This window comes from Anas platyrhynchos, chromosome 7 (assembly GCF_047663525.1).
Source record: "Anas platyrhynchos isolate ZD024472 breed Pekin duck chromosome 7, IASCAAS_PekinDuck_T2T, whole genome shotgun sequence".
Classification (NCBI taxonomy): domain Eukaryota; kingdom Metazoa; phylum Chordata; class Aves; order Anseriformes; family Anatidae; genus Anas; species Anas platyrhynchos.
The window spans coordinates 27,833,248-27,843,905 of NC_092593.1; the positions used below are offsets into that span (position 1 = coordinate 27,833,248).

General features: G+C 41.6%; 2 protein-coding genes across 2 annotated transcripts in view; one reads left to right on the forward strand and one right to left on the reverse strand.

Annotated features, from left to right (window-relative positions):
* Positions 1-5,954, reverse strand: part of CARF (calcium responsive transcription factor) — a 30,684-nt gene extending 24,730 nt beyond the window's left edge. The window contains exons 1-2 of the mRNA XM_027461059.3: positions 5,823-5,954; positions 4,539-4,619 (exon numbers count right to left, since the gene is read on the reverse strand). Of these exons, the coding sequence (XP_027316860.2) occupies positions 4,539-4,563 (25 nt within the window). The 5' untranslated portion in view covers positions 4,564-4,619; positions 5,823-5,954. The remainder of the gene's footprint in view (positions 1-4,538; positions 4,620-5,822) is intronic.
* On the forward strand, positions 2,489-10,592 carry WDR12 (WD repeat domain 12). The gene is made up of 13 exons (XM_027461068.3): positions 2,489-2,656; positions 2,741-2,835; positions 3,123-3,217; positions 3,843-3,949; positions 4,824-4,939; positions 5,461-5,615; positions 6,369-6,414; positions 7,067-7,152; positions 7,352-7,492; positions 7,608-7,713; positions 8,528-8,660; positions 9,493-9,565; positions 10,162-10,592. The coding sequence occupies exons 1-13, from the start codon at positions 2,616-2,618 to the stop codon at positions 10,237-10,239; spliced, it is 1,272 nt and encodes a 423-aa protein (XP_027316869.1). The 5' UTR covers positions 2,489-2,615; the 3' UTR covers positions 10,240-10,592.
* The last annotated feature ends 66 nt before the right edge of the window (positions 10,593-10,658 follow it).

Sequence of the window (10,658 nt, forward strand, 5' to 3'; positions counted from 1 at the left end):
TCCAGTGTCCCCCTATTAAAAGACATAAATATATGAAATATATGTTGTTTTTTCCAGGGCAGCACTTTCAGCTGTTAGAAATCACCTGAAGATAATCGTTCGACAGACAGCAATGGTGTGTGCTCTGAGCATGCCACAACCCTGCCACAGAGTGCAGGAATGGCTGTCTCAGCATTGACCTGTGGCCAGAGCAGCCCAATGCTCTGTATCTAACATGCTAGTTAATAACAGCCCAGGGAAAAATGATAGCAGCAGGGCAAACATAAAATGATATTTTTCCAGCTTCCTGTTATAAGTAGAACAGAAATAGCTTGAGCCTAAAGTTCTATCTTGGTGTTTAAAACACACCCGCAGTATATTTCTGTTCAGTGACCTTGTATAATCACTCTTTTAACCTAGGCAAGCCACTGGCACATGCATCACCCCAGGAACTTCATGGTTTAACCATCCAGATTGCATCAGCCTAAATTCTATTCAACCCTAAAAAAAAAAAAAAAAAAAAAAAAAAAAAAGTTTTTTTTGTCCTAAAGAAATATACTGTTACATAGATGCTTAGAAGCATGTACATAACTAATAAATGGCATAGTTAAATATTGCCAACAAATTCTCCAAATAAGACAACTAAATCCTGTTCATAGATATATGCATGGATATTCGTCATGAAAAAGTGAATAATACGCAAGTATCCCTCCTTTTCATAAATGTTTTACATTTGAAATTTTTGTGGTGCATATGTAACACCATGGCTTGCTACATTTAGCAAGAAGTTGAGGGAGAAAGGTGGGAGTTTAACTTAGTGTAAAAACTGAATCAACAGCTGTATCCCCCACGCACAGCTCGAGCGCTGGCAGCTCTTTGCCTCAGCTTCAGCCTCAGCACAGCACCAGGAGAGCCACCTACGTGCTGCTCTCTGCCAAGCCCGCTGCTCCATGGCTGCTTCCCACTCAAGGGTCAGCACCCTAACACTGCAGCACCGCTTCTGTCACCCTGCCTCCCCATTGAGAAGCACCCTGCTCAAAATAAAGCAGTATCTGCAACTGCTGCTGCCCTCAGTTTGACTCCACAGAGAGCTGGCAGCCACAGAAACTGCTAGCACAGGTAAGTACTGCAACCATCACTAGTATTTTAAGAAGTCTTAGTGACGGGATCTTCAAGAGAGCAATCATCAGGCACTGCAACATAGCTTACTATACTACCATCAGCAGTTCAGTTCCAAAGACAAACAAGATCACTCAGCAAAAGGCAGGCAGGCAGACCTCATGCTGAGGCAACACCTACAAACCAACTACAACTACACCAGTTCTAGACTAATGTAACTCTCAGGTCTCACATGACTGTGTGCTTCTGCCTTCCCTCAGTTATGAGGGCTCTTTCTGAGGGCTATGTGCAGGCAGACCCAAAGAGAAGTACTGTCTTCCAAAATCCCAGATCAAGTTATTTTAACGCTGAGGGAATTCTACAAGATTTTAGTCTCTCTTCTCTTAGAAGAAAACTGAACTTGAAGAAAACATGTGAGCCCATTTTGATTATAGGCCCATTCCCTTACATTTACAGACAGGAGTCTTCAGTGCTCACCCATGTTAAAAGAAGAAAAAATATAAACCAAAGCTCGACTAAGTTCATGTTTTCAGCACTGCTGATAGCAACGTGCCTCATCTCGGCCTCAGTTTACACTTCATGACGGTAAACACACTTGGAAGCCTTGCTAACAATTCTTTCTCAGTTTTCCCTATAATAATTAAGAGGTTTAATAAAAAGATTTAAAATAATTGCAAAGCTTAACACAACACTCCCTCTGAAAAAGCTGCCTCTGGTGAGACCGCTCTAACAAGCAAACCATTATAAAGGGCATGAATTACAGTGAAACGTAACGGGGACGAAACTGGAGCAGAGCACTGTCCTCAAGCAGGCAGATGAACTAGCTTAACATTAGCTCTTGCCGGGCTCGAGACTCAGCTCGCGTCCGCGGTACAGCAGCAGGCGGGTACTGCACGGGGCACACGGAAGGTTTGGGAAGCGCCCGGGTGCTCGGCAGGGCTCAGGGGGACCCCTCAGGGAACCGCGGGGCAGCTCCGGGGGGCGCGGGGCACTGGGGCTGGGCCCCGCCCGCTGCCGGGGACGCCGCGGAGGGACGGGAGAACTCAGGGCAGAGGCGAGCCGCAGGTGCCGGCGCCCCCCACCCCGGGGTGCTCGGCTCCCCTCCGCTCGGGGCAGGACCTTCCCCACCGCCGCGGGGCAGGGCCGGCCGCTGCCTCTCGGCGAGGGGGCGGCGCCCCGTTAGCCCGGCCGCCGCCAGGCTGCCTCCGCCGACCCCCTGCCACCCCTCGCCGCGGGGCGCCGCGCCCCCGCCCCGCCGCTCTCTCTCCCCCAGCCCGGGGGCGAGGGGAGCCCGGCCCCGACCCCCGGAGCGAGCCCGCCCCACCTCGCCTCAGCTCCCGCCGGCGCCGCCATGGAGGCCGCCCCTCGGCGCACGCGCGGCGCCCAGAGGCCGGCAGGGGGCGCGCCGGCAGCAGGGAGGCGGCGCGCGGCCTGGCGGGGGCTGCGGCCGCGTGGGGCAGGGGCAGGCCGGGCGCTGCAGCACCGCCACCAGCAGCAGCAGCACCGCCACCAGCAGCATGGCGCAGCTCACGGCGCGGTTCCGCACCGAGAACCCCAGGTGAGGCCGCGCCGGGTTGGGATGGGTGGGGGGGTACGTGGAGGCCCCCGCGCAGGGCCGGCTAACGGCGCCGTGTGCCCGCAGGTACGCCGTGGAGGATGTGCCCTTCTCCGTGCCCGCGGCCTCCGAGATCACCGACCTCAGCCACCTCATCAACAAGCTGCTGGTGGCCGCCGACGGTAGGGGCCGGGCCGGGCCGGGGGCTCCGCCGCAGGCCCCGCCTCGGCCCTGCGCTTCGGGGCCGGACCGGGGCCGCACGGAGGGGCCCGGGGAGCAGCGGGCGGGCGCAGGCAGCCGGCAGAGCCCCCGTGGCTCGCAGCGAGCCTCCCTTCCTTCCCCTCGCGTAACGCCGTGGGCTGCCCACGCTGGGCTTTTAATGCTCCTGCTGGCCAGCCCCAGAGCGAGGTTGTTCTTGATAGCATCAGTTAAACAGCACTACCTGAGAGTGAATTCTGCTTTGTTTCAGCTGACCACAAGTATGTGGAATTTGACTTCCTTATCAATGGCCAGTTCTTGCGTATGCCGCTGGTCACACACATGGAGATGGAAAATATCTCCACGGTAAGTCATGCTCACTTTCTTTCGCAAAACAGATTTAGCCATCATCTCTCAGTTCAAGGTATCAAAGTATCACCCTGTCACCCTAACTAGGTAAATCTCTAAACTGGTGAAACGTTGCCCTGCTCAGTTTTTCTCCTTTCCCGACTTCCACAGAAGTCCTGTATGTTTAAAGTCATTCTCAATTGCAGAATGATTAGACAGTAGAGGACAGAGCAGTGCAAGAAACACCCTTAATCCAAGCTGTTGTCTTTATACAATTTAGAGGGTAAATTATTGTTGCATGTAGTTTATCACTAACATGTTTTAGCTTCCCGTGCTTAGTTACATTGAGAGATGAAAGGAGAGGTTAGCATCACCTCTAGAAAAGTCAAATTCATGAATTACTTTAGACACGGCTTTTACATAGGTAGATACAGTAAAGAGGAACCTGAAAACTAGAACTATTTCATTTTGCTTTCAGCTTGCCATTAATTGTAACTTGCTAAAACTATGGAAAGCGATAATACTTGGATACTGAGACATTTGGTTCAATAAACTTTTATATCTGTACCACACTAAAACTAAGTATAATTGCTATTAAGAAAAATTAAACTGCACTAAATAACTCTTCTGTCTGTGAACTCAGGAAGAAGTGGTGGAAATAGAGTATGTGGAGAAATACATGGCCCCTCAACCAGAGGAGTGTATCTTCCATGATGACTGGATCAGTTCTGTTCAAGCCACTGAAGAATGGTACCACAGTAAACCAGTTCTAAGTTTATATTACTTATTCCTGTTGTATGCAGAGGACTCCATGGTGTCAAATGAAGTCCTATTCTGTATCTTTAAAAGTCTATTAAGTCTATTTTTTTCTTGATTTGTTATGATTTTTTTTTTAACCTAGCAAGTCAGTCAGATACTACTTGCTTTTGTAAGGAGTTCGGATTTAACATCTCTGTTCTCTGCTGACAGCAACTTTAACACAGCAGAAAACAACTGCTTGAGATGCTGCTAGTAGAAATGGATAACACAAATACTGCTCACTATTTCTTAAAGGACACCAAGATTTCTATTTTAAAGCTTAAATCATTTAGACTTCAAATGTGACATTCATGTAGTAACAAATACAATTATGTAGCTTTGTGCAGAGCTTTTCTTTAAAATGCACTTATAATTGTCCTTTTGTACAATATTTTTAAATTTATTTCCAAACAGCTAGGCCATGCTTCTCTATGAAATAATGGTTTGAAAGTGCTTTGAGATCCTCATGTTACATACTACAATAACAGCATGTTATTATCTTTTATTTTAAATAACGTATGAGATGTTAAGTTTCACCTACCAGAATACGCAGTACTCCCTCTCATTGCTCTTCTCCTTTACTCTTAAGCCTTGCACTTGTAGGTTTTAACAAAGCCTTGCACTGTAACAAAAAAAAATATATATTTTTTTAACTTTTCCAAGTTTGTTTGTTTTTAATACAAAGTAGTTACATTTTTAATTCATTTCAGCTAACCAGTTGCTATGTTACTATTTATTTTTTTTTTCATTTTCTGGTTGTTGTGTTCTTTCATAAAAACATGTTTGCTTTTAAAGACAAGAATGCTTCAAATTCTGTATTTTGCAGGATATTAACTGGCTGCTATGATCAGACTGCTCGAATCTGGTCTTTGGAAGGAAAATCTATCATGACAATAGCTGGTCATACAGAAGTAGTGAAGGATGTGGCATGGGTGAAGCAAGGTCAGCATATATATTATGGGAGCAGTAATAGCTTGATTTATTGTGGGATAAATTCAGTGTTGAATATGTTGAAATGACAGTGAATGACTATTTAATAATCATAGAATGGTTACAGTTGGAAGGGACCTCTGGAAATTATCTGGTCCAAGCCCCCTGCTCAAATAGGACACCAACGCATTGCCCAGGACGATGTCTAGAAATCTAGATGTTAAAAATTACTTCAGCCTCTTGTCAGAAGTCTTGATGATGAAGTTAACGGATTGTTTTACTGGCACCATTACAGTAATGAATGTCATACTTTAGCATTCATATTGTCTATCATCCTTTCAGTCTTTATCTGTAAATATTTGTATGCAGTATTTTGTATGTAAACATTTACATTAATTGTACTTGCAGAATAACAGCGTAAACTGATAATATGGTCTGGGTTTCTATCTACTATTTCATCTTCAATTAGAATAATTACTATAAATGCTTTGGTAAGCTGACTTTGGTGTGAACGTGACTTCTTTCTTCCTCAGATAGTCTATCCTGCCTGTTACTCAGTGCCTCTATGGATCAAACTATCCTGCTCTGGGAGTGGAATGCAGAGAAGAACAAAGTGAAAGCCCTTCACTGCTGCAGGGGGCATGCTGGGAGTGTGGACTCTATAGCTGTTGATTGCACGCGAACTAAAGTGAGTGACTTCTTAAAAGAAACCTGTCTTTTGGGATGTTAGCAACCTATATCTCAAAAATATATTTTTTTTGGCCCTGGGTATTACTGGTCATTGTGTTATTGTGACCAACGCACTGACTTTTCCATTCCTGTTATAAATGATGGTTATTAAAGATTATATGTGCTACATCAACACTAAATCTTTTCAACAAAGCAGTGCACTTACCTCTAGTATGACAAAAAGCTGAAGGTGACTTTCGATAGCCAAGCCATTATACTGCTGCTTTTGACTTCTGTTGAGTGAAGCTGAATGTTCATTTTTAAGGAAACATTGCATTTGACAGACATAAATACAGGTTATAATGAACTATTTTCAAATTCAACCAATATTTTCACAGTAGTTTTGAATGGGAAAAAAATATTTCAAGAGTGATATTCATAAAAAGCAAGTGACAGAAGAGGTCCTTTCCCTTCAGGACTTCAGTACGTAAGAGCATTCATACCGAAGGTAGAGTCACCCCTCTCAGCTTGCCTCAGTAAGAAAAGGATTAAAATAAAATCTGGTGATGAAAGAAAGAGATGTTTTGTAGATATTCTTCCTGCAAAGAAAGGAGGGGAAAAAAGAGTAATTTGATCTATACAAAAACTTCTTTAGTCTCATTCGAGGAGCTCAGAATCTATTGGTTATTTTTTTTTAAGCAGGAACTGTACTTAGTATGACCTGCAAGGCTTGTCTGGATCAACTTTTAACAAAATGTTTCTATTTTTACAGTTCTGCAGTGGGTCTTGGGATAAAATGTTAAAGATTTGGTCTACAGGTAAGATAAGTCTAGTCTGGGATCCTTGGCTGTCTTCAGAACTGTACTTACAACAGCCTGCATGATGAATACATGAATACTTTATAATGAAAATTTGAATTTCAATAAAAGCAAGCTCTGACTTTTTTTTTGGGAGGGGACGGGGGGAGGAGGGGAACAGGATGGGACACAGACACAACAATAGCTTTGTAAGCCTGTACATAACTATTTTAAAGTACTGTTTTGGGTGGTAAAATTTTCAGGTGTGGTTATTAACAACCTGTTGCTGTTTTATTCAGAACACAATATTATGTGTATGTTTTATTTAAACATGCAGGTTTTAATATAGACTCTACAAAACAAAGGTTTGTGGGTGATTTTTCTGGTCTATCAACACCACAGTATGGAGGACAATAAGATAGACAGGTCTTTTCTAGAAACAGGTTTTTTTTGTTGTTGTTGTTTTTTGTTTTTTTTAATCTGCATGTTCTCTATCACTGTTACCAGTCATATTTTTCCAGTTGGGTGTATATATGTAGGCACTGTATCTAAAAGAAAGATTGTGTTTACCCCACACTTGACTTCCTGTTGGGATTTTTGGTGAGGCAGGATGGTCTTAAAAACACTATTACAACTTCAGAAACCTCTAGATCAGGCCTGTCTTTTGTCATAGTCCCTACAGATGAAGAGGATGAAATGGAAGAAGCAGCAAACAGACCACGGAAGAAGCAGAAAACAGAACAGTTGGGACTAACAAGGGTAAGATGAACTCCAGGTTTGTCCAGGAATTTATCTGAGAAGCGTGACCATAGAAAGTAATTCTTATTTGTTAATATTTACAAGACCAAAAAAATTTCTGTGATGTGCCTGAGAATGACCAGATTCTTTCTTTTATTTATTGAAAGAACAAATGTATAAATGATACTCAATCTAATCTCTTCTCACTTTTGAATTCTAGACTCCCCTGGCAACCCTCTCTGGCCACACAGAAGCCATCTCCTCCGTGCTGTGGTCAGATGCTGAAGAAATTTGCAGTGCATCGTGGGACCATACCATTAAGCTCTGGGATGCTGAGACAGGAGGTCTCAAATCAACTTTGGTGAGATCACTGTACTTTGTATATTCAGCTTAAAGATAAAAGCTGTACAAAAACGATAGTCCTCCCTGTCCCCCACCCCCTCCCCAATTTATTCATTTATTTATTTTTTTGACAGACGGGAAACAAAGTGTTTAATTCTGTCTCCTACTCAACACTTTGTCGACGTCTTGCATCTGGGAGCACTGACAGACATATTAGACTATGGGATCCTCGCAGCAAAGGTGAAACAAAATAATGCACATTCATTAAGTCTTTTTTTTTTTTTTTTCCTCCAAAAATCAGAATTTCTCCCTGTTAGGAGACATTTCAAGAAGTGTTTTCTGGTGCCTTTGCTTGAAACAAGCCATTTGGGAGCTTTTGTTAAATATAGACATTAATTCTATTTTCTGTAACTTGGTACAAGACTCTTTTGATTTTTTTACCTAGTGATTTAGAGAACTTAACTTAGGTTGTCCTTTTTTCTTCAAACTTACTAAAGTATATTCAACTGGGTTTTTGCAAAACCTGAACTTTTTTCTTAAAAAAGATTCAGTCCCTGTATTGGTAGGTAGGACCATCATTAAAGTAAAATAGTAGTCACTTTGTTATGCTATAGTGGTGTCATCTCTGACAGGACTGCTAGTCAGTTATGACTGAATCAACCAGATTTATTTCATAGATATATTTACTTGTTTAGCGCCTATAAATCTCATCCGGAGTTCAGCATATAACAGTATTATCTTATTTTTTAATAATAAAAACATTTATTTATTTTGTTTTTCAAAAATCTTAAATGTAAAGAGAGTTTAGGGACTAGAAAATACATTTTGATTGTTTTAAATTATTTTTACCAGAACTTGGCTTCCCCCCCCCCAATGTTCACTCTCTTCAAGTTCACTGTGATATATGAAATTAGAATTGCAGGGTATTAGAATATCAACACTTACCTTGAACACAAATGTGTTGCTGACTTTTTCTTCTCCACTGGGTTTTGGATGCATCTTCAAGGGCCTGTTTCAGTTGACATCTGCTGAGTAGCTTTTCTCTTTTGTCCAGATGGCTCCTTGGTTCTCCTGTCTCTGACTTCTCACACAGGCTGGGTGACATCTGTGAAGTGGTCACCCACCCATGAGCATCAGCTAATCTCTGGTTCTCTGGACAACATTGTGAAGCTGTGGGACACAAGGAGGTAAAATAAATGTGTTCCTTACTAGTCAAAGGAATGTAAGCTTACATGGTCAGTTAACCCAATGAATTAGTGAGATCAGTCTGAGAAATTTATTAGAAATTTCTTTAGTATTTCTGGAAATCCTCTAGGATTTAGAAGTCAAGCATATAATGAAAGGAAGAAAAGTATTTGTAATCGACATGATGACCTATGGCTTAATATCTGTAATAGCTGTATGGTGTTCCAGCACATGATTGACTTGGCATTAAGAACAGCATTGATTGAAATGCAGAAGGCAGGAACTCTAACATTGCTACTGGGATTAAGAACAGCAGAAAGTCTGTTACACGTTGCTCTACTTCAAGGAACAACACACATACTACTTCTATAAAATGAACCTAATAGCATGAATAATGAACTTGCTACTCTTTTCAGAACTTCCATAACAAATTTCTGAAAAATGAATTGGTTTGCATTCAGAAGATATAAATGGCTTTTCCTGGAAAAAAAATAGTCAAACAGTATCTAAATGGAAGAAAAAATATATAATAAACTGTTCCTAAAAAAAAGAAGTCATTACACTTCAGTCTCAAAGTAGCTTAGAAGAAGGTGAAAAACACCGCTGCTTTTCTCTTTAGGGATGTAGGAGAGGTTAAAACTACTGTAAACAACTGTGGAGAAAGCAGTGGAAACGTCACAGACAGTGAAGATCCAAATGTTGTTAAGATGTTTAACTGCTAAGACCACATCTGTGTGATACCATTGTGACAGTATTTCTTCCAGGAACTGATTTTGCTGACTATAATTACTCACAATTTCAAATGCGTGACTGTAAATACTTGTGTTTTACCAGTTGCAAAGCTCCTCTCTATGACTTGGCTGCTCATGAAGATAAGGTTTTGTGTGTGGACTGGACAGAAACAGGGGTAAGAATCCAAAAAGCAAGTTATTCTATTTATATACATTCTGGTTACGAAGCACGCTAAAAGCAATATTTCTTCCTTTATGCTTAACAGTGGAAGACATCAGGAAGTTTGAGTAGTTGCTTTGGTTTTTACAGTGGGTAAAAAAAACAACAACAAAAAACAACATGTTCCACAGTATTGTTTGCTGCCATAGAGACTAAAAGAGCAGCGTGAACTGAGACATTGCATGTAGAATGGAGGAACTTTATAATCCTCTATAGCAAGCTGTTCTGCTACTCTAGTGGTACACACATGCATAAAATTAAGAAAATATTTTGTTAAGGTTTAAAACTCTCAATAAGGTTCCTGTTAGGAAACAGGAAAAGGCAGGAAGAGCTTTAGAAGAGCTTTAGAAGTTTTCCACAAAACCTTTTTCTCCTAATTTCAGAAGGAGATTGCTTTCACAGTTTGAGTTTTAGTCATGCATTAACAGTTCATTATTTGTTGCTTTTCCTGTTCATGTCTTCAAAAGAGAAAAAGATGAGGGTCTCTTAAATTTTGTTTGGGTATTTTGCTTAGTTCTGGTATTAATCACAATTCTCTTTTCCTGTCATCAGTTACTATTGAGTGGTGGTGCAGACAACAAACTATATTGCTACAGATACCCAGCCACAGCCTCTGACGTCGGAGCATGAAGGACAACTGTCAGAAGATTTTTTTAAAAAACATTTTGCAGCAGTCACTCCGTTAACACCTGAAGGAGGTTTTTGTTGCTCAGAGAGCAGTTGTTCCTACTTTTTGTCTTATTAACCTGTATCTGTAACAACAGAATGACAACCAGCAGCTTCAACCATGATTACTGTGAAACAAAGCAAAGGCTGTTTCCTCCCTTGTCAATTGCTTTCAATTTAAGATCTTTTAAATGGCTATTTGTATAGACCTGTTAATAACAGTAAACTATTCGTGACACTTAAAGAAAAATTACTCACTGGACTAAATTATTTTTGAGTTTATCTTTCCCTTTAAAAAAAATAAACTTTTATCTATAGTTCATTGTTTTAGTGCCTCACTTGATGTAAAAATCAGACTTCAACTCTAATCTAAGTACGGTGGT